This window comes from Pipistrellus hanaki (assembly GCF_964339955.1).
Source record: "Pipistrellus hanaki genome assembly, chromosome: 9".
Taxonomy (NCBI): domain Eukaryota; kingdom Metazoa; phylum Chordata; class Mammalia; order Chiroptera; family Vespertilionidae; genus Pipistrellus; species Pipistrellus hanaki.
In genome coordinates, this window is record NC_140511.1 from 41311959 (window position 1) to 41336037 (window position 24079).

The 24079-nt window shown below is 46.1% G+C and overlaps 1 protein-coding gene and 1 pseudogene across 4 annotated transcripts in view; one reads left to right on the forward strand and one right to left on the reverse strand.

Moving 5' to 3' along the window:
- LOC311627157 (small ribosomal subunit protein uS15-like) overlaps nucleotides 1-24079 on the reverse strand; it is a 198768-nt pseudogene that overhangs the window by 51825 nt on the left and 122864 nt on the right. The window lies entirely within an intron of this gene.
- MAP6 (microtubule associated protein 6) overlaps nucleotides 12107-24079 on the forward strand; it is a gene marked incomplete at its 3' end in the record, with an annotated part of 73868 nt that continues 61895 nt past the window's right edge. For all 3 annotated transcript variants that reach the window (XM_084893376.1, XM_084893377.1, XM_084893378.1), the window contains exon 1: nucleotides 12107-13224. In XM_084893376.1, the coding sequence (XP_084749502.1) occupies nucleotides 12257-13224 (968 nt within the window). In that variant the 5' untranslated portion in view covers nucleotides 12107-12256. The remainder of the gene's footprint in view (nucleotides 13225-24079) is intronic.

A 24079-nucleotide genomic window follows, 5' to 3' on the forward strand; every position in this document is an offset into this window, starting at 1 on the left:
AGGAGAAAACCGGCACGCACCAGCTCCCTCTGGTGGCGCTCCCTCTGGTGGTCGTTCTGAGACACTGTGGGCAGGATCAACTGCTTTCTAGGGCAGGGTAGGCCAGGGCTTGGGGAGAAGCCCAGGGAACAGACAGAGCTGAGAGGAGGGCTTACAGAGATAGCTGAAGGATGTTCTTCTACTGGCTCTGGTGGAGAAGAGCTCCTTCTCCTCTGGCCTGGTCAGGATGGAGAATCCTGAGCCTGGGGCTTGGACCAGATGTGCTCGATGGGCACATACCATAGGCTGAATAACAGCCTCCAAAGATGACCACATCCTAGAGTCCAGAGCCTGCGAATGCTGCCTTATACAGCAAAAGGGACTTCGCAGATGTGATTAAATTAAGGAGTTTTGAGAGTATCCTGGAATTTTGATGTTGCCTCTTTCCCCCGATTATAGTTTGGAGCCAATATATTTCCCAGGAAATAGACGTGTGCTCTGTCTGACCTGGATGGGTGCCCTCGTCTGTGTCTTTTCACCTGGGCCCACCTTATAAAGCCACGTTGTCACTTTACCTCCTGGACAGTTTCTTTCGAACATCCCACAAGCCCTTTGAGCCTACGTAATACCACACACTGACGTAATACCACACATTGGCTCCTCCTGCACTCCCTAGCTGCCATTGGCAACCCCTCCCTTCCCCTCCCCCCCCCCTCCCAATTCAGCACTCTGGGGTCATCTGGACTCTTCTCTCTCTGTCACTTTCCACAGTCCCATATTTGGAAAGTCCAGCCATTTCTTGGGCACCTCTCTCAACTCCCATCTCCTTTTCTCTGTCCCCGCTGCCTTTACTGCAGGCCAGACCCCTGTCCCCTCTTTCCTGGGCCCCGTTACATTCTCCTCCCAGTTTTGCTGTCTCCAGGCTGGCCACCACCAGCCCCTTCCCCACACAGCAGCAGCCAGAGAGAGTTGTTAAAACCCAAATCAGAACATGTATTAAGGTGACCAGACGTCCCGCCTTTGGCGGGACAGTCCCGATTTTTAACAATTAGGATTCTTTAAAAAAAAAAATAATAATAATAATCGGGGCTTTCTTAAAACGCCGCGGGACACGGGACAAATAGATAAAAATCGGGACTGTCCCGCCAAAAGCGGGACGTCTGGTCACCTTAATACACGCTGCTCTCCTCGCTCAGGCAGAGCTGGTGAACCAGGGTTGTTTGGTTTCCAGGAGCCAGTGGCGGCCTTGCCCTTGCCCTTCCCCAGGATTTCCTAAGGGGCCGCGCCTGCTGATGGCAGGCGGCCTCCAGCCACGTCCCTGCCTACGGGATTGTGATGCCCAGTTCCAGCCCAAAGCCAGCTGCAGTCCTTCCTCTGTGGCCCCCGCTGTCACCAGAAGGACCCTGCACTGCGAGGCCAGCAGAGTCCTTCAAAGGCCTGTGTAGCTCGGGATCCACCTCGGTCCTGACAAGCGCAGGAAGCTGCTCCCGCCATCAAATACCATTTACCGCGATAACAGTTTGGGAAAGGACTTCTATAATTTCGAGTTTGGGAAAGAATCCGTTATCCCCTTTGTTTAATAACTTGAACAATATTTATTACAGCTAGCTAAGAATTGCTTTGGGTTGCCTGTGACTGATGGACATAATGTTGCATTTGTAGATATTTAAACACATATTAATATTTAAAAAGAATTTTTAAAAGATTTTTAAAGTGTGTTTTTATTGATTTCAGAGAGGAAGGGAGAGGGAGATAGAGATAGAAACATCAATGATGAGAGAGAACTGATAAGAGAGAATCATTGATTGGCTGCCTCCTGCACGCCCCCTACTGAAGATCGAAACTGAAACTTGGGTATGTGCCCTTGACTGGAATAGAACCTGGGAGCCTTTAGTCTGCAGGCTAATGCTCTATCCACTGAGCCAAACTGCCTAGGGCAATGGTCGGCAAACTGCGGCTCTCGAGCCATATGCGGCTCTTTAGCTCCTTGAGCGTGGCTCTTCCACAAAATACCACAAGCGGGTGCACACATACAGTGCTATTGAAACTTCGTGGCCCATGCGCAGAAGTCGGTTTTCGGCCTGGGCGAGTCTATTTTGAAGAAGTGGCGTTAGAACACTCAAGGGGCCAAAGAGCCTCATGTGGCTCTCAAGCCGCAGTTTGTAGACCACTGGGCTAGGGCTACACACATATTAATTTTGATTTTGTTGTTGTTGTTGTTGTGTTGTTTTTTTTCTGATCACATTTTGGAGCCAATATATTTTCCTTCTCAGGGCTTAAATATTTGCCTACAAGCATTATGGGCCCCAAGTCATGAGGCCCTGGGATTATAGAAAGGTAATCTCTGGGTCTCTGTGAAGAGGCCTGGCCCACCAGACAGTTTAGAGCTGAGCTCACACCAGAGCTGGGTGGCGGGGGTGGGAGGTTCCCAGCTCCTCACACAGGGGCCTCAGCATCACCCCCGATGTGCCATAGAGGGCCTGGGGGGGAGAAGGGGGGGAAGAGGCTTTGGGTGGGGAGGAAATTCAGAGCACCTCCTTGTCTCACCTTGTGCCCTCCTGCTGCTCTCTTGCCCACCCTGCCCCCACCCCACGTGTTGCTGGCTCGGGTGTAGCTCTCCTGAAGTGTGGCTCCTCCAAGAACGTAAGGCCCTGAGTTGAATAAAGGAAGAGGGATCAGAGCTGTTGGCTCTCCCACGCCTCAGTCTCATTCTCAATATTCCATTTTCCCAGCATCCGACCACACAGGGCTGTCTGTATAGTGGAGAGTATCGTAGGGGTGTTGAACTCAATCAGAGAAGGGGCCAAAATCTAAAATCCAGCCTAAATCGCGGGCCGAATGGTTTACTGAACAGTCATAAACTGACAATGTCATAAACTGACAGCGGAGTGCAGTGATGACAGCGCGGTGCAGGCCACATTGAAAGGCCTGGCGGGCTGGATTTGGCCCGCGGGCCTTGTGTTTGACACATGTGGAGAGACTGGGGGCTTATAAAGGCCTGACTCATGCTAGCTCCGCCTTGAATTAACTCCTTGGTTTGGAGCAAGCCACTTCCTCTCTCTGAGCCCTGATTTCCTCATCTGCCCAATCATTAGGCCCTAATGAGATGAATAAAACCAACTCACGGACTACTGTCAGGATCAATACGAAGGCACTAGCATATGTTTGGCAGTCTGCAGGCACTTGGCAAAGGATAGTTTCCCTCCCTCAAGCCATTTCTGAACCCACAATCTCACCGAGTTTGGTGCGCCCTGTCCCAGTTTCTTCCTCTTTTTAGGTAAGTCCTTGCCTCCAGGTCCCCAGGATGACATCCTGTGTGAGAAAGGGAATTAGAAGTCCGTTTGCATCATACCTGATATGCGCCATTGCAGGGCTGGGTGTTTTAAGCAGGTGACATTATCACTATTTAAATCCCTCTGGAGAGAAATATTTTTCTTACGGTATTTCAACAGGTCCTGCTCCCCTTTTCTCACCCTCAGTATCCCCAGTGCTATGCTACTCTGCAGAGAAGCAGAAGGTAAAATGTGGATCCTCTTGGCCAAATTTCAAGCCACGCCCTCCCTCCCCTTTAGTCATCAGGAGAAAATTGATTCTGACTAAAAACTATTTCCCCTGACCATTTCACTTGACTCTACTGTTTAAGCCCTGAAATAGGAAAAAAAAAAATGCAATCACTTAATTTCAGTGCTCATCATCAAAGATTCTGAGTCAGCAAGCCAGTATGATGGATTGTGGCCAATGCATTTTCCTCTCAGAAAGTGGATGGCTGGGGTCCAGGTTTCAACAAAACCGCAGTCACCTTGCGAAGGAAGGCAGCACAACTTTGGCACACTTTTCTGCTCTCCACCATAATGTTGTATGGTGTTCTCATATCCAGGGCAATGCCTTAAAAAATTTGAGTCAGATGCTGCTCAACAACCAAGCAGCAAGGTCTCTGAATTGTCTTCCAGTGACCACCGCCACCATCATCACCACCATCATCACCACAGTTTAACCACCTCCATCCCCACCCCCAACAGCAGCAGCAGCAGCAGTACCACCACAATCAGCATCACCATTACTACTATTATCACCATCACCTCTACGTCTGTCATCACCACCACGGTAACCAATGTCATCAGTAACTTTGCTCCCCCAAAGTTACACAACTGGTAAGAAATAAGGCTGGAATTCAAAATGTGATTGCCCTGACTCAAAAGCTTAAGTTTTTTCCTACTGTGATATAATTTCTCTCCTGTGTTTCCTCTTATCTCTATGACCCACCTCTTCCTTTGCTTGTCAGCTCTGGTCAGATCCTCCCCCTCTTCAATGCTCCCTAATTTTTGGCACCCTCTCAAGAGTAAATTACTTCTTTCACCCACGTGTTTTTAGCTATGCTTTGTATAATGCACTTTTGGCTACCTCATAGCAGTGCTTACTATAGTCTAGTCCGGTGGTCGGCAAACTCATCAGCCAACAGAGCCAAATATCAACAGTACAACGATTGAAATTTCTTTTGAGAGCCAAATTTTTTAAACTTAAACTTCTTCTAACGCCACTTCTTCAAAATAGACTCACCCAAGTTGTGGTATTTTGTGGAAGAGCCACACTTAAGGGGCCAAAGAGCCACATGTGGCTCGAGAGCCGCAGTTTGCCAACCACTGGTCTAGTCTAACTGTATGTCCACTACTCTGCTATCCCCTCCAGACTTGTACTTCTTGAGAGCAGAAGCTGTCTATTGGTCAATCTATCCCCCAATGCCCCAGACTTGGCTCATTAGTTATTTAAAGGTTTATAGTCTGAATCTATACGTGAATATGGGTGCATAGATAGAGGACTGAAGAGACAGGTGGACAAAAGGATGAGTGGATGGGTTGATAAGTGCTTTAATAAATGATTAAGGATAACTCTACAATCTGCATTTATAAACTCCATTCTTATATTGCTAAATGCCTATTTGAACTTTTCACTTAGCCACCATCTAAAACTAAACCTGTACGAACATGAACTCCACTCTTGCTGATTCCTTATCTCTTTTTCTGACAATGACACAGTTCCACTATTTTTTCCCAGTGTCCCCTTCACTGGTCCTCTGATGGACTCGTTCAGTCAATGATACTTTTTTGCTTGCTTGCTTGTTTGTTTTTCTTCGGCTACCTCCTTTGTATCAAACACAGCTCAGGAACAAAAGGGGGGCAATGCAGCAGGAGTGCAGTGAACAGTGGGATACTATACGAGAGCAGCTTGTTAGTAACTTGAGCCACGCCATGTGGGGTCTTGAAGACCATGGTGAGGAATCAGAGGTTATTCTAAGAGCAGTGGGAAGCCACTGAAAAGTCACAAACAGGATAAGCCGTGACCCCTCTGACAGGTAGTCAAGGAGCTGCCCTCAAGAGCCAGGTGCAGATGATGGCTGCTAGGTGAGTTACCTCCGGCCACGAGGAAAGGAATCCCTCTGATCCCATTTACACTGCCATAGTGCACAGAGAGGAAAGCACCCAGCTGCTTTTGATAAAGTCATCATAGCACTGTGCGCCATCCAGACAAAAAGGGGCAGCAAAAAGAAGACAGACCAAGCTTATTGATAACGGTTAATACAAAAAGCTCTTGATATTTTAGTAAATAGAATTCTGAAGAACATTAAGACCCCTCAACCAAATTGGCATTATACCAAAAAGGCAAGAATGATTTATTCATCTCCTATATTAGAATTGAATATGTGGGAAGTCAAAGTGGAAAAGACATGATCATCTCTGAAGAGATGGAGAAGACATTTGATAGATTCACCATATATTCTTGTTATTTATATATTTGAATTTTAGAGAGACAGAAACATTTATCTAAGAGCAAAACATCAATCTGCTGCCTCCTGCATGTTCTCCTGGGTTTGGAGCCAGAATCCCAGGTAAATACCTTGATTGGGAATTGAACTGGCAACCTCTTCATGCACGGGGACAATGCCCTACCAATGAGTCACATGGGCCTGGACTCACCATATATTCTTTAAAAAAAATCTTTTTTAAAATTATTTTAGAGAAAGGGAGAGGGACAGGGATGTAGACACATTGATAAAAGAGGAACATCAATAAAAGAGAAACATCGATAAGGGAGAGATATTGATCAGACATTGATCAGACATTGATCCCACATGCACACCCCCTACTGGGGACTGAGCCTGCAACCCAAGCATGTGCCCTGACCAGGAATCAAATCATGATCTCCTGGTTCATGGCCGATGCTCAAACACTGAGCCACACAGGCTGGGCTCACCATATATTCTTCATTGTAAAAATTTTTTAGTAAAATTGGAGTGAATGAATAATTATAAAATATTTTATGCCAAAAATAACATCATATTTAATGGTGAGATACTGGAAACATTCCCATTAAAGTGGAGGACAATAATTTTAGAGGTACATTAGGAGCAATTGGATAAGAGAAAGAAATAAGAGGTATAAATAAAAATGAAAAGGCTGCAATTTCATTTTTGTGAACAAATTCAAGATCATCTAAACTATTTTTTAAAAATATATATTTTATTGATTTTTTTTACAGAGAGGAAGGGAGAGGGATAGTTAGAAACACCAACGAGAGAGAGAAACATCGATCAGCTGCTTCCTGCACACTCCCTACTGGGTATGTGCTTACAACCAAGATACATGCCCTTGACCGGAATTCAACCTGGGACCCTTAAGTCTGAAGGCTGATGCTCTATCCACTGAGCCAAATCGGCTAGGGCTAAACTATTAAATCTAATTAGAGAGTTTAGTATGGTTACTGAATAGAGACCAAGACATGCAAAAATTCAACAATCCTGTTGTTTGTAATCACAATAAAAGATATTTAAATCTTGGCTGGGTGGTTCAGTCTGTTGGAGTATGGTCCTGTACACTGAAAGGTTACAGGTTCTATCCCCAGTGCAGGTGTGTATAGGAGGCAGCCGATCAATGTTTCTCTCTCATATCGAAATTTCTCTCTCTCTCTCTCTCTCTCTCTCTCTCTCTCTCTCTCTCTCTCTCCTTCCCTCTCTCTAAAATTAATAAAAACATATCCTCAGGTGAGGATTAAAAAAAAGAAAAGAAAATGCCATTTCCAATCACAACAAAAATCATCACACAAGAACACAAAGAACTGAATAAACAGAAAGCTTTGCCATCTTTATGAGTAGAAAGTCCCAAAATCACAAAGTGGAAATTCTTCTTAAATATTTAATAAATTCAATGCAATCCCATAAAACATTTTATGAAAGGTTTTCAGATAATTTGACAAGCTGATCCTCAGATTAGTATGGAAGGATTAAGGACAAGACTTCCAATGCAGTATAAGCACTGTGAGAGCAAAGATGTTTGTCTATTTTGTTTAATCCCATGTCGCAGAGCCTGGAACAGTGCCCGGCACCTAGTAGGTGCTGAAAAAATACTTGTGAACACAAATGAATGACAACTTAGAAGAGGAAGGATAAGAAGAGAAGGAGGATCCTAGCTGGTTTGGCTCAGTGGATAGAGCATTGGTCTGCGAACTGAAGGGTTCCAGGTTTGATTGTGGTCAAGGGCACATGCCAGAATTTCGGGCTCGATCCCCAGTAGGGAGCACGCAGGAGGCAGCCAATCAGTGATTCTCTCTCATTATTGATGTTTCTATCTCTCTCTCCTTCTCCCTTCCTCTCTGAAATTAAGAGAGGAGAGATAAAAAGAAGAAGAAGAAGAAGAAGAAGAAGAAGAAGAAGAAGAAGAAGAAGAAGAAGAAGAAGAGATGGAGGAGTGTTTTATCCTATCAAATATTAAGTTCTACAATAATTTTAGTCTATAAGATAGGCTCAGGGGGTAACCAATAAAACTGAATATAAAATTTACAAACACCTAGAGATAACATCTGTGCCTCAGATGTATTTCAGTTCCAGATCCAGAAAAGCAGCAAAACCAAGTCAGTGGCCCCATGGTTGACCTCAGGACCAGTTGCATTGAATGACCCCCTGCCCTGGTGCTGGCCAATCAATCAGTAGAGACCACAACCCTGAAAGAACACACCTGGAAAGCTGCTGAATATTGAGATCTTCTCCTGGAACCTCCTTTAAAATCTCCACCCTTAAAGCCCTAGGATGGAGGACCAAGTGCCCTCTCCCTGGAGCATGTCTCTCCCTCTCCCTCTCCCTCTCCCTCTCCCTCTCCCCTCTCCCCTCTTCCTCTCCCCTCTCCCTCTGCCCTTTCCTTCTCCCTCTCCTTCTCCCTCTCCTTCTCCCTCTCCTTCTCCCTCTCCCTCTCCCTCTCCCTCTCCCTCTCCCTCTCCCTCTCCCTCTCCCTCTCCCTCTCCTTCTCTCTCTCCTTCTCTCTCTCCTTCTCCCTCTCCCTCTCCCTCTCCCTCTCCCTCTCCCTCTACTCCCTGCCCCAGGCCTGTTACCATTAGCTTCCTCACTCCCAAGCTCCAAGAGCCCTTCCTTTACCTCTAGAACTTGTTTCCTAAGCCCATTTCTTTAAGGAATTACTTTTTCTACTTCTATGATTTACAAAAAAAAAAAAAAAAAAAATTTCTCTTACAAAAAAATTAGAAACAGATCCACATAAATATGAAAACTTGTTATATGCTAGAGGAGGCATTGTCAGTGAGGCAAGGACAGACTAGCTAAATAACCATGCTTAAAGAATTGGTTATTTATATGAAAAAAAAAGTTAAATCCTTATCAATATTAATTAGGGTTTGCATTCTGATATGAACATTATGGAAGTGTCCTAAACAGAAATGGGTTCCTTTTCTCTCATAAGAATTCTAGAAACAAACAAAGGAAAAGAATTAAATGAGAAAGAAACAAAAATGTCCAGAGTTAGATTGGTGCCGCAGCCTCACAAGGTCACTCATGCTCCAGATTCTTTGTCTGTCCCATCACAATCCTTAGCTCGAAGCTTCTCTCTTCAAGCTTGTCCCTGCCTGGTGTCAAAGGGCAATTCCCTTCTAACCCACGTCCAACTTTCAGAAAAGAAGTGACACAGAGAGTGTCAGAGCCAAACCAGGTCTGTCTGACTCCAAGATCTTACATTTCTGATGGGAGAGCTCCTACTCATCTCTCATTAGTCACTAATTCAGCACCTTGTGATGAACCTCTCTTATGCTCACCACACTGTTTTCTAATTCTGTCCCGTTCTCCCCATTCACCCATAAAACATCTAACTGAGCCCCACCCACCTCCATCCTGCTGTGATATAGGAGCTAAGCTCCTTCTATGTCCCACAAGATAGAACAGGTATCAGGAGAGTTATGCAGAATTGGGGGTAAGAAGTGTCAGGCCAGATTATATTGTTCATAGAAACGTGTTTCCTAACGACTGGACAACAGTGCAGGCATCGTTTTATTTGTGGAACTCAGATCAAATTACCCAGAGGCAAAGACCCAAGTAGGAGGAAGTCTAGCAGATAATTGACGTGTCAGAATTGTCTTTTCATTCTGTTTGATTTCAAGGTTTCAAACAAAACAAAACAAAACAAAACAGCTGTGCTTTGCAAATCAGTTCCCAATCTAAACACATAAAGAACTTTCTTGCCCAGAAACACCCATGTCCCTGGCTTAGATGATGCTGAACCTCTGCCTGTATTGAAGGGAAACAGAGCTGAAGGCTAGTGAATGAACCTAGGTGTAGGGAGTAGAAGACAGGGTAGGAGACATAAGTGGAGGGACATCAAGAAGAGATCTAAAGGGACTTGGGAGAACAAGAGGTCTTCCTAGAGCAGGTGTCCAGATGGCTGGCCTGCCTGGGAAGCTCCGCCTATGGATTTCTGGTGGGTTCTTTGAATCCCAATAGCTGCTATTTGTTGAACCTTTGCTAGATGCCAAATGTGGTGAGCGCTTTTAGTGCATTATCTCATTTTCTTACTATTGTGGTTTTTAAAATATTTATTGTTGAGAATAGTAATGTTTTTATTGATTTTAGAGAGAGGAAGGGAAAGGGAGTGATAGTCGACATGAGAGAGAAACATCGATTGGCATGCCCCCACCAGGAACAGAGCCTACAAAATGGGCATGTGCCCCGACCAGGAATTGAACCAGCAACCTCCTGGCACACGGGATGACACTCAACCAGCTGAGCCCCACCGACCAGGGCTCTTAATGTCATTCTTAGAATAATCTTGCATGTTCATAAGTAGCAACCCCATTCGTAGAGGCAACTAAAGGTCAGGAGGTTGCAGCTAAGAAACGCAAAAGCTAGGCTGCGATTTGGCTCAGAGCTTCTGCTCCGAGTCCTTAACCATCCTCACAAATCACTTTGAGGCAACTCTTGCTTCCTCTACTTCAAACACGAGGTGACTGAGGTCCAGGGATGACCCAGCCTGGCCAGTGACACAGGTAGTTAAGTGTCAGAGCCAAGCCGGGTCTGTCTGACCCCCCATATCTACTCTACCACCCAGGTAGAGCAAGATCAAAAGTCGGTGTAAGGAACATGCCGGAAATCCCTTACGTGTCAGGCCGCCGCTTTCCTAGGGCACTGCCCCTTTGCTTCCTCTGCACCCCAGCTTCACCACTTAGAATCTCCTTCTCACTGCCTCCTCCTGGGCTGAATGGACAGGGACAGGGTAGTTCTTGGGAGTCTCTAAGATAGCCCTTGCCCCAAAGAAAGGAACAGACAGGGTACCAACCAGTCTGGTGGTCCCCATCCCCACACATCGGAGCCAGGCCTGTGCATAAGTGCTTGGATCAGGAGGCAGCCAAAATGGGTTCAAATTCAGCCTGGTGATGTTGGCCAATCACAGTAGCTCCCTTTTTAAAAAGTATCTATCCTGGCCTTGGCAGGGTAGCTCAATTGGTTAGAGTGTCCTCCCAATACACCAAGGTTGCCAGTTCTGTCCAAGTCAGAGCACATATAGGAATGAACCAAGGAATGCATAACTAAGTGGAACAACAAATCTGAACCAACGAATGCATAAGTGGAGCAACAAATCCATGTTTCTCTCTAACTCAAATCCTATATAATAATCCTATATAATAAAGAGGTAATATGGACATTGATCCTCATGCCATCACACAGGGCAGTCAAAGATGGCTGTCACTAGATGGCCAGCAGGGGAGGGCAGGGCAGTTAGGGATGACCAGGCCAGCAGGGGAGGGCAGTTGGGGGCAATGGGGCTGTCAGGGGCATGGTTAGGGAGTGATCAGGCTGACAGGCAGGCGAATGGTTGGGAGCCAGCAGTCCTGGATTGTGGGAGGGATGTCCGAAATTGGAGAGGGTGCAGGCTGGGCTGAGGGACACCTCCAGTTCACAATTTTGTGCATGGGGCCTCTAGTCAATAATAATAATTTAAGAGGGGAAAAAACCAGTGTCTATCCTGGGACAGACATTTTATTAGGGTTTCCTCCATGCTTTTAAAGTTCAACCCCCTCCCAGCCCCTACCCCATGACTGAGGAGTCTGAGCCACCCCTCCCAAGAGAAGCAACCAGCACAAGGACAGCCAGTAGTCAGGAGCCTAGGGCTGGACCCCACCTAGGCCTGATTCTGCTGTTGCCTAGCAGCGGAGGAGGGAGGAGCTGCCGGAGGGAGGAGCGGAAAGAGAGAGGACCAGCTCCCAGCCGCGCGCGCTGACGACAGCAGGTGATTTTTTTCTTTTTTCTGCAGCGCAGCGCGCTTTCTCTCAGCATCTTTCCTAGATTTTTTTTTTTCTTTCCCTGCTGAGCGGCTGAAAAGGGTGGGGCCGCTTCTCTGCAGCAGAGACGGCGACGGCGGCAGCTGCAGCAGCATCTTCGGGAGCAGCAGCAGCGGCAGAGTCAGCAACGCTCAGCCTCGCTGGAGGTGACCGCCTCCCAGCCCTGCTAGGTGGCCGGCGGGAAGGAGAATAAAAGACTCGACTCGTCCGCGGCCGCGGCGGCCCCCGTGCCCGGCCCTCCCGCTGCGCCATGGCCTAAGGCCGCGGCCACCTCGCCGCGCGTCGCCGGGCTCGGCCGGGGGTGCGCGCCGCCGCCGCAGCCTCAGGGAGGGGCGCGTCCGGACGCCTTCGCAGGGGACTCGGGGCTCCGCGGCTCTCCCCGCCGGTGCCTGCAGCGGGCGGCGTTCCCAGGCCTGTGCAGGCGGCTCCCCAGGCCTCTCTGCAGCAGCCGGTAACCCAGGGACTTGATCTCGGTGACAGCGGCGCCGCCCTGACCTTCCCGGGTGCTTTCTGAGGGCGGAGTCCACCCAGGAAAAAAAGAAAAAAGAAAAAAAACACCAAACCGGTGGGAATCAGATTGGCCGGTGGAGGGCCAGAGGACTGGAGAAGGAGTAAGGGACTCGCCTTCGCACCGCAAAGAGGAGAAGGGAAGACCCGCTTTGCAGCTACCAGCATGGCGTGGCCGTGCATCACGCGGGCCTGCTGCATCGCCCGCTTCTGGAACCAGCTGGACAAGGCGGACATCGCCGTGCCGCTGGTCTTCACCAAGTACTCGGAGGCCACCGAGCACCCGGGCGCCCCTCCGCAGCCGCCGCCGCCGGTGCAGCCGGTGCAGCCGGTGCACGCGCCCCCCTCGGGGCCCGCGGCGGTCGCCATAGAGACGCAGCCGGCCCAGGGCGAGCTGGATGCAGTTGCCCGGGCAACGGGACCGGCCCCGGGGCCCGGCGGCGAGCGCGAGCCGGCGGCCGCCTCGGGCCGGAGCAGAGCGGGCCCCGCCGGCCCGGGCTCGGGCTCGGGCTCGGGCTCCGGTGGCTCCGGCCCCTCCGGCGCGGGCCCCGCGGACTCGGTGATGCGGCAGGACTACCGCGCCTGGAAGGTGCAGCGGCCCGAGCCGAGCTGCCGGCCGCGCAGCGAGTACCAGCCGTCCGACGTGCCCTTCGAGCGGGAGACGCAGTACCAGAAGGACTTCCGCGCCTGGCCGCTGCCGCGCCGCGGCGACCACCCGTGGATCCCCAAGCCCGCGCCCGTCCCCGCCGCCGCCGCCCCGGCGCCGTCCCCCGGGCTCCTCGGGACGCCCAAGCGCCGGCCCCCGAGCCAGGAGCGCCGGCCGGTGCAGGTGGCCGCCGAGGCCCCGGAGCGGGCGGCCGCGGCCCTCGGCGGAGCGGGTGTGGTCGTCGGGGCGGGAGAGGCGATGCGCTCGGACGAGCGCTACACGCGCAAGAAGGCCGGGCCGGCCTGGATGCTGCGCCGCGCCGAGGGGCTGGGCCCGGAGCAGACGCCGCTGCCCGCCGTCCCCGCCGCTGCCGCCGCCGCCCAGGCCCAGGCCGCGGGCCCCGAGGCGGGCAAGGGGCGAGCGGCGGCTGACGCCCTCAATAGGCAGATCCGCGAGGAGGTGGCGACTGCCGTGGGCAGCTCCTACAGGTGAGATTCCCGACGCTGGCTCTTGCAACGGGGCTGGTCAGCCTTACCCTCTACCCAGGACTCATTCATTCTCCACATCGCAGGCCTCACATCCCCCCCCCCCCCCAACCCAGACCACACCCTCCCCAGACCCTGCCCAGGCACCCTCCCGAGGCTGATTTCTTTCAGATCTTTCTTATGGCTCTTCCCCAACCTGCCCAGGTCTTTCACTTGACCGTTTCAGCCATCTTTTCCCCATCCCTCCCTACCTCAGGCCCCTCCCTGCCTTACAAAGACCCTTTGCAATGTTTTGCACAGGCTGCGCTTCCATTCCGCCCCACCCATCGTGCCCACTGCAAGAGTCTAGATGCTGCCCCTTGCTGGCACGGTCGCCACCCACCGGCCTTCATGCCTGCCCCCAGGGCCCCATTCTTGCAGAAGAAGAATTCTTTCCCAGTGACCAGTAACCCTCTTCTCTCTTCCCAATTCGCTTGGCCTTTGGTTCTTCCTTCCCTTCTCTCCTTCCTTGGGAGCAACCCAAGCGCCACACCCTTTTCTGCTGGATTCCTTGAACAGTCCTTATAGCTCTCACCCTCCTCCTTCCACCATGGGCCTTTGAAGTGAGACTGCTTAGGTTTCTTACTGGCTGTGACACATTGGGCAAGTCTCTTAACCTTTCTGGGCCTCAGCCTCCTATCGGACGTGATTGAGAGGTTGAGGAGTACTCGCTCATTTATTAATTTAATATTAGATTTATTTTTGAACACCTACTCTAGGCCAGGCACTATGCTAGACATGGTGAGGCTTAAATGAAGAAAACTGTACCTGGCACGCAGATAATTAATGCATTTTGGTCCTATTCCAGCCTTCTACATGATGTTTCATTATTCTGATTTTTCACTATGTAGATATGTCTTTCCAACCTTCTCTCCTTTCTCCTGTCTCTTTATGTTCTCCAGATGTTTCCCATTCTCTTACCACCAACAACACCCTTTTTAACACAGTTGAATGCCCTGTAAATGAATGCTTTCAAGCAAGGGCATAACCTCTCTCTCTTTCCATTCTTCTAGAATTCCCCCTCTGCTGTAGTCTCAGCCCTTCTAACCTGCTTTGTCATCTTTCATGCATCCAATATGTATTTTTTGAATGCTTAGCTTTTAGTCCTGCCCATTTTTCAACCTGAATCAACCAGCTAGCTGATCACAGTTGACTCTAAACATGTAACATCCAGGCGTGGAGGTCTCTGGGGAAACAGATGTGCATGATGGATAATCGAATGGAAGGTATCCCAGATGTGGCTTATGGGGTCCTTCATCAATGCCACAGCCAGGTGCCTCCGGCTGGCCAGAGGGTGTGGCCAGGACGACTGCAGAATTAGCGTCTTTTGCCAAAACCCTATATGCAGCCTCACGTCAGACCGGTCTTTCTCCAGTGAACACAACAACCACTTCTTTACACGCTGAGGAAAGAACAGCATAGCTAACATCCTCTCTGTTAAGACAGATTCAACCCCTCTCCAGGTTTCAACTCGGAAAGCATTTTCCACTGAGAAGGGGCAGCTAATCTGTTGGCCACTACTCCATCTTCCTGCATTCCCCCTCCCACCTGACATTATTCTCCGGGTTTATTGTTATCTTGACCACACTGGTCCCCAAGGAGAGTACCGCTTCCCTCTCAAGCTCTGGGTCATGCAAGGACACATATCCTTTCCCTTGCTTCATAGTCACCAGGAGGTACAATTTTCATAACATCTTTATGCTGCTACCAAGAGAGCATCAGCAAGAAAAGAAAGGGGCATAAAAAAAAAAAGCCAAGATGTAGCTTGTGATTCTGCCATGGCTTTCTTATTTCTAAGGCCCTCCCTCCCTCCCTGAGAGCCCTGGTCTGGCCTCTTTATCTTCCTACTTCCATTCTCTGACCCTGTGGCAGGTGGAACCTTAACACCCATCAGGGAGGAACTACCTCTCCTCACTTCCATAGAGTCAGTGCCAATCAAGAGAGATTCCAGATTCTTGAATCTCCTTGGGTGATCCCACTCAGTTTATGTTTCCAAGTTGGCTGGGCTTGCTTTGTCCATGGATGGTTGGCCAGACAGTCAGGGAACGACCCACCCTTCAGATACAACTCACTCTAAATATTTTAGCTTGTACCTGTGTGCTGTATAGCCTCTTCCCACCCCAAAAAAACAAACAAACAAACAAACAAACAAAAAACAAAACAAAACAAAACAAAAAAAACCTTAACTGTTCAGTTAGCATGTCATGCTTTACAGTTAGAATTATACACATACTGCAAGTGATTGGGTTGAATAGCAGAAGGCTATTTATTCTCTTGGAGCTGGTGAGAATGCTTATTTGTGATGGTTATAAAAAAAAAATCTGAGCACTTCAAAAAATTTATTTTCTGATTTGCATCTTCTGTAATATTTAATTATGCATATGATTCTGGGCAGCATGTCCATTTTGCTGGATAATCAGAATGGTTTTGAATCAGAATGAGTCTTGATAAGAGATCAGTTTCTCTAAGGAACAACTTAACTGCATGACAAATTTGATGTGAAATTTAAGCATTTGATGTGAAATGCTTACCTTGCCTTCGAAGCCAACTTGGGCTCCATTTCAATGGTAATTTGATTTACAAACCCTTTTCTTCTGCCACTCTACATAAATCATGGTGGTTTACACCATGGTGACTGGTTTATCTCATGGGCTTTACAAAGCACATCTGTCACATGATATCAATGGGAGCAGTTTGCTTAAATAAAGAACACATAATCCATCAGCTTAATATATTGGTATATAATGCAAAAAATACGTTCAGTATCTAGAGTCATATATCATACATATTCATTAGTTTTACCCTGCAATATACATTCAATAGATAATATCAAATGTCCTTTGATGCTGTGGTTTTGAGAAACCTTCCCTATTTAACAGTTCATCTAATTCATAACCTACCCACAGTAGCCTGATTTTTTTTGCATTCAAATGGTATCTAAGGTATCTTTAGAGTTATGATTCTAAATAATTCATGAAGTTGATTGATTTTAATACATTAATTTTACATAGATATAAAATTGAGAAGCACTCATTTGTTATCGTTTTTAATGTTAAAGATATAAAATTGAGAAGCATGTCTTTTATCATTTTTAATGTTAAGGGTGGATTTCACTGGTCAGCCATTTGTGATTTTGGACCTAACATTTTAAATTAGAAAACAGATGAGTCAGAGGAGGGGATTAAAATTCCCCTCTTAACAGCCCATTGCCCCAGCCTTCAGTTAATAGGGATAGATGGGGTAGCAGGTGCTCCCCATAGAAATGCTAATGAAAACTTTTCCTGGAAGAAATCAGCTGAGGCACTAGGAGGTAGATTTAATAAACCAGAGGCAAAATGCCTGAAAAATGAGAGTGGTCACAAGGAAATCAGAAAGAAAGGAAGCCTTTGATATCTGCCCTACCGTCTTCCATGAAGGTTAGAGAAAGGCCCGCCTGACTAGGCTTATGCTGTGCAGAATTCCCTGTGCCTATAGCACAACTGCCCATTTTCCAAATTTCTTCCTGGGCATACTTCAAGGCCACTCTTCAATGATGCCTTCCAGATTCTGTCATTAAGAACCAATTTTTTTTATTCCCTTTTTTATATTCTGTACACTTCTCATTGTCTGCTCGACTGTAAAATACGTTAGCCTATTTCTGCCTCCCCCATCAGATCATGAACAACTGAAGGGAAGAAGTATATTTTGTTCATCTCTATAGCTCTCATAGCATAACATTGTGCCAGGTGCCATATAGGTTTGTTGAACCCAGTGGCATTTGGTGAAAATTCTATTCAACTACATATTGATTCATTTCATTGTTTCACTTAGTTGAATTTATTTCAGAAAATGACCACCAAGCCCCTGCTGGGTATCAGACAGGACGCTGGGGATACCAAATGAATGTCATAACCCTTATGGAAGGAAAATGTGTTTTCTTAATCAAAATAAAGTCCAGTTCCTACTAGGTTAGCGCTAGGAGTAATGTTCAAATTAAGGAAGGGCAGCAAACCTTACAGACCTGATTCTAGAGGCACTCTCATCCAGAGTGGGCTGCACATTGGAATCTCGACATGGGCTGCACATTGGAATCTTGGCAGAACTTTTAGAATGTTGATGGTATCCTTCCCAGAAATTCTGATCCAGTTGTTATGGGATGTGGCTCGGGCATTTGAATAAAAAAAATAATTAATTAATTAATTAATTAAAAAAAAAAACTTACCTGGGCAATTCAGGTTAGGACCTTCTTCCCTACAGCAAAGGTTTGGAAAGGTTAGTACACAAAAGAATCCTTTGGAGAGCTTTCTAAATGCAGATTCTAGGACTTCATCCTCAGCTGGAGGATGTGGATTCAGCCATTTAAAATGGAGCCTAAGAGTCTACATTTTAAAAAGTACTCTAGGTAATTCTGATGCAGGTGAACTTCAAACCTGGAAAAACACTTCTTGGAAAGATTTACTCTTTGTGGTATTGAGTTTTCCCACAGTCAAACATGGTATTCTTGCCATTTACTTAAGCCTTTTATGGCCTTCACTTACATTTTGTGAGTTTCTCAAAAAATTCATACGCAGATACAATAGGGTTTAAATTTTATGTTACTATATTTAAGGCTTTAATAATCTAACTGGATTTTAACTTTATATATGGAATGAGGTAAGGAAGCTAATTTTTTTCTTTCCCCATACAATGTCGCCCACTGATACCTCCACTAATATCTTCTCTTTCACAATAAGGGTTACATACATTTGCATATATTTCCAAGATTTCTGTTCTATTAGCCTGAGCTAATGCCATACGATCATCTATTTTTGTCCATGCTGTTTTAAATTATTTTTTCCACTGTAATGAGTATATATTTTCTTACATTTTTAAATTAGTTATTGCTCATGTGCATTAATTTTTGTATGTTAATCTTGTATTCAGCAACTTTACCACACTCTTTAGTTTTATCTGTAGATTCTCTTTGGTTGTCTGTAGATTCTCTTCCGTTGTCTGTGAAGATAATGTATGTTTTTAGCAAATACCAATTCATTGTCTTCCTTTCTAATATTTACATTTATGGGGTGTGTGTGTATGTATGTATGTGTGTGTTTTGCTGTGCTGGTGAAGATATTGGTGTAATTCTGATAGTAGGTGATAAAAAGCATTTTTGTCTTGGGACATGGGAATGCTTCTTAAGTTTTATCATTAAGTATGAGATTAACTCTGAGGTTTTATGAGATAGCTTCATACCAGGTTAAGAAACCACCCTTTATCCTTGTTTACTAGGGGTTTCTAAAAATAAATGGCATTGAATTTTATTGAATGCTTTCTCTGCATCACTGAGATGATCATATGATTTCTCTTTTTAACCTGTTAATAGATTTTTCTGATATTGAGTCATCTTTGCATTTCTAAAATAAACCTTGCTTAGGTTGAAAAATCTATTTTATGATGGTGAATTTGGTTTGCTAATTTTTATTTTAAATGTTTGCATAGAGGGAGGGGAGTTGGGAGACTGGGTGAAAAGGTGAAGGGATTGAGAAGCACAGATTGGTAGTTACAAAATTGTCACGGGAATGTAAAGTACAGCCTGGGGAGTATAGTCAATAATATTGTAGTAAGTAGGCATGGTGCCAGGGTGGTACTGGAAATATAGGATGAGGAAACACTTTGTAAAGTGAGGTGTTTTTACTGAGGGATTATCGTTTGCAAAGCGTCTCGCTAGATCATTGGTTGACCTTGTGCAGTTAACTCTCAGGGACATAATACTGCCTGAGACTAACACACAATGAAGAGTGGAGATAAGATACACACAATCAACTGCTGGTTGCTCTCGTAGGAAAAACTGGAATCTAATGCCTATATGAACTTAAAAAAAAGAGCGAAGCCAATGCTAGTTCTAAATCAACAATCACTAAGAATCACTCAGTGTTCCAGACACAAAACTAAAATAATCTAACAAAAGTTCACTAAGATTAAAGAGCCCTCTCCATAATCAGTGCACCTCTGGCTTGAAAACTATGTAAGTTGTATAAATGTAGACAGATGTGCTTATAATTGTCTACTAAGTGAAGAAAATTGCAAGATTGGCCTTGACCAGCAAGCTAAAAATCCTCTTGATGTTCACTAAAGATGCTAGTTTTCACCACTAGAAGTAATAATAGTAGCTAATTGCGTACCTACTATGTGCCTGGCAGGCTGCTGGAAACCTTAGTTACATTTTCTCCTGAAATCTCTATAAGTAGCCCTGCAAAAAAAAAATTTAAAAAAATGATACTATTCCTTCCCTGCACAGCTCTTCCTCATGTCATATTAGCATGTATTGTCTCAACTCAGTTTTATTCCAATAAACATTGATTAGTGTCTACTTATATATCAGGCTAATTCCTAGTATGACAAAACAGCCATTGCTCTTGAAGGCTTATGCTTATTAGGCAGAGACCAGTGAAAAGTAATACGTACTCCAATAAAAAGTTTGTTCAGGGTATAGTGAACAGAAGTGAAAAGGTTTAAATCTACTTGATGTAAGGGTTATCAGGAAGAGGGTTCAGTAGAGAAGGGACTGCTAGTCTGAACATCAAAGATGAGTGGGCATTAAATGAGTACAGGACCAGTCTGAGTACATGGTAAGCAGTTCTGTGCAGGTAAAACTTAGAGGTCTCATTGAGTGAGAATAGAATGGTTAGAGGTAGACGGGATAAGTAGGCGGGGCCCAGCTCCTTTATTATATGAGCAAAGGGAAGACGTGGATTAGGTTTTGGATTTTAGAAAAGGTGACTGCAGCCGAAACCGGTTTGGCTCAGTGGATAGAGCATCGGTCTGCGGACTGAAAGGTCCCAGGTTCGATTCCGGTCAGGGGCATGTACATTGGTTGCGGGCACATCCCTGGTAGGGGGTGTGCAGGAGGCAGCTGGTCGATGTTTCTCTCTCATCGACGTTTCTAGCTCTCTATCTCTCTCCTTTCTTCTCTGTAAAATATCAATAAAATATATTTAAAAAAAAAAAAAAGAAAGAAAGAAAAAGAAAAGGTGACTGCAACAGCAGTGCGAAGGTTGGACTGGAGGGGGTTAGACTGGGAGCATGGCACCCAGGAGGGACTGAGGTGATGAAGACCTCCATCAAGGGAAGAATGAAAACAAGCACTGATGGTACCGGATAAAATAACGCCGTGGCTACGGTAATTGAAAGTGGGCGGAAAGGGGAGAGTCCAGGATGCTTCCCAGTTGGCATGCTTTGGAAATCAGGGGAAACAATCATTCACTGAGCTAGACAGCACAGCTTCGGAGAAGTTGAATTGAAGGTGTCTCTGAAATTCATGGAGATGTTCAGGGGAAAGTGAAAATAGAAACCCACCCTGCTGGCAAGGGGGCAAATTGTTACAATCGCTTTGTAGAACTCTTTAGCTTTGTCTACCCAAGTTAAACATATGTTTTACCCTATGACCCAGAAATTGCACTCTTGAGTATATACCATATACCTAACAGAAATGCATGCAGATGACTGGTACAAGAATGTATATAGTAGCTTTGTGAGTAAAAGCTAAAAAGTAAAACCAGACCAACAGTAGGATAGATGAATTGCAGTATTTTCATACAGTGGAATATCACATGGCAGGGTGTGGTATGTAGACTAATGTTCCCCTCCCCCATTCTGGACCCTGTGAATATATATTTTATAAAGCAAAAGGGACTTTGCATATATCCATTAAGTTAAGGATCTTGAGTTGGTGTGAGTATCCCAGATTATCCACGAGTCCACTATAATCACAGAGATCTTTCTAGGTGAAAGGGTTAATGTCACAGCGATGCAGTGTGATAAAGGTTTGGCCACCTATTATTAGCTTTGATGACAAAAAGGGCACATGAGCTAAGGACTGCCACAAGCCTCCAAGAAGCTGGAAAAGATGAGGAAATGGATTCTCCCATAGAGCCTTCAAAAGGTACATCTTGCTTCTGTTGAACCTTGATTTTAGCCAGTGAGACCCATTACAGACGCCTTAGCTACAGAACCGAAAGACACTTAAGATAATGCATGTATGTTGTGTTAAGCCATTTAGTTTGTGGTAATTTGTTACAGCAACTACAGGAAGTAATATACAGGGTTTCGAAATCTTGGCACATTGACATTCTGCACCGTTATCAGGAGGAGCTGTGCTGTGCCTTGTGAGATGTTTAGCAGCATACCGGCTTCTATCCAGTAGCATTCCCCACCTCACCCACCCTGAGATGTGACAGTCACAAATATTTCCAGACAAAAGTGAATAATTTTTTCTGGACAATGCCAAAAGCCAGCCCCTGGGGGTGTCTGTAGCAAAACTGTAACCACCGTTACAGAGCAATAAAAAACGAAGTTACTGCCCGGCTGGCATGGCTCAGTGGTTAAGCATCAACCTATGAATCAAGAGGTCATGGTTTGATTCCCAGTCAGGGCCCATGCCTGGGTTGTGGGCTTGATCCCCAGTGTGGGGAGTGCAGGAGGCAGCCAATCAATGATTCTCTCATTATCGATGCTTCTCTCTCTCTCCCTCTCTCTCTCTCTCTCTCTCTCTCTCTCTCTCTCTCTCTCTCTCTCTCTCTCTCTTTCTCTCTCTCCCTTCCTCTCTGAAACCAATAAAAAATTTTAGGAAAAAAAAGGAAACTACTGCAATATCAATAATATGGCTAGACCTCCATGATGATGAAAGCAACCCATTACAGCTTCCTTAATGATTCCATTTATGTGAATTTCAAAAATAGGCAAAAGTAACTGATGATGATAGGAATCAAAAGAGTGGTGGTCTCCAGGGCAGGTGGGTAATTGGCTGAGAAGGAGCACAAGGGAACCTTCAGAGATGTCGGAAATGTTCTGTATCTTGATCTGGTGATTAATTGTTCAATTAAGATTTGTGGACGTTGTTCTAAGTATGTTTTACTTCAACAGAAAATAAATAAAAAACACAAAATAAAAATGAAGTGAATGGAGATACAGGTTTGATGCTCAGGAGAAAGAGCAGAACAGATAGCTATATATGGATATTGAGCTGTCAGAGAGGATCAAACCCACAGTCATGAGAGTGACTGTAGAATAAAGAGGGTGAGAAGAAGAGAAGGCCAGAGCCCAGCAAGTGCCAACATACCAGGGATGGGCAGCAGAAGAATCAAGGATGGACCTTTAGTGTCTGTATGTCGTCCCCATCTGAGAGCAAGAGCATAGCCTCACCATTATCCCCCTTCCCACCTCCTTGCCTCTGGGCTTGCGCACACTGGCAGGAACTACCCCACGTGTGCTCCCGTCTGTTCTCTCCTAGCATAGTTCATTGTCATCGTGTATTTGTTTTCCAACTGAATGAAGAGGGCTTTGCAGGACCACGCTGGCGTAGCCATTTATTGTGGAGAAATTGGACCCAGGCTCTTAGCCACAAAACCCACCTTAAGTGCCTTCCGGAATCACTGCCTCCTCCACCGTGCTGTTCCCTGTGGTCACTGTCTGTTTCGCACAGTGTCTTCAAGAAGTTGGCCCACGTTGTGGTATAGCCTAGAGTGCATTTTTACCCTCGTTTTAGCCCCTAAGATTTGTTCTCTATTAAACTGTACTCAGTAAAGATAGACAGTGGCAGAATGCGAAAGGGCAGAATATGAGAGAGAAGAGAGACATAATTAATTTTCAACCTTATTTTTATTTGCCGAGTCCTTACTCTGTGCCAATTGCTTTAACATATCCTCCCTACCCTCCCCATTTAGCCTTCATAATGGCCTTTTAAAGCAAACAGCTCTCTCTTTAAAGTTAAGTCAGGAAGCCAAAACCGGTTTGGTTCAGTAGATAGAGGATCGGCCTGTGGACTGAAAGGTCCCAGGTTCAATTCCGGTCAAGGGCATGTACCTTGGTTGTGGGCACATCTCCAGTGGGGGGTGTGCAGGAGGCAGCTGATCGATGTTTCTCTCTCACCGAAAGTTTCTAACTTTCTATCTTTCTCCCTTTCCCTCTGTAAAAAATCAATAAAATATATTTTAAAGAAAATTGAGTCAGGGAGATCTAGGGACTGAGGTCACACAACCAGCCAGTGGCTGAGCTGGCTCAGAAACCTGGTTCTCCTCACTCAGCCTACAGCTGTGTCTTGCTTGTGTAGCCCACATGGACCCCTTCCCTGTCCCTCAGTTCGACATGTCATTCCTGGGAGGGCTACTGTGTGTCTCCCCACTCATCCTTCATGTTGTCTTTGTGGTTCCAACTCTCTTAAGCCCAGGCCATTCTCCTTCATTGGCCTGTTTCTGCAGTGGAGAGGGGTAGGTGGTCTCTCTCCTCCTTATTCTGAATTCTCCATGGATCCTCTTCCTCTCCAATGCAAGACCCAGGCATGGTGCCTCAAGGTTTTCCAGGATCTAACCTCTCTGGTGCTTCCAGCATTTTGCCCACTGCTCTTCACTCGTATCTGATGCTCTTTCCTAGGGATTCTCAGTCCTGGTTTAACATTGAAATCAGTGGGGCCTCAGCAGGTGATACAGCCAAATGACAGCCTGAGCTGGGCCTTGACAGGCCCCACATGTAACTACAGCTGGATTTTGCTCACATTTTTCTCTCCTCCTCTCATCTTCTTTCTACATCCTTCCTATCTTTCAAGGCTTTTAGTCCATTGTGAAAGAAGCTTATGCTATAAAAACATGGAATTAGGTTGGCTTTATTGGATTATAATATTATAATAATAATAATACAATGGGCTTAATATTATTTTTATCCCAAGTTCAATGCAGCATCTTAAGAGCATGCAGAGGCTGGAGCTATGGGTTCTAAGGAGTCAGGGCGCAGAGCACAGGATTCCGCTCACAGGAGCTGCCGTCTTGTGAGGGAGGTAACATGGATGCAAGCACCTAAACACCAGGCA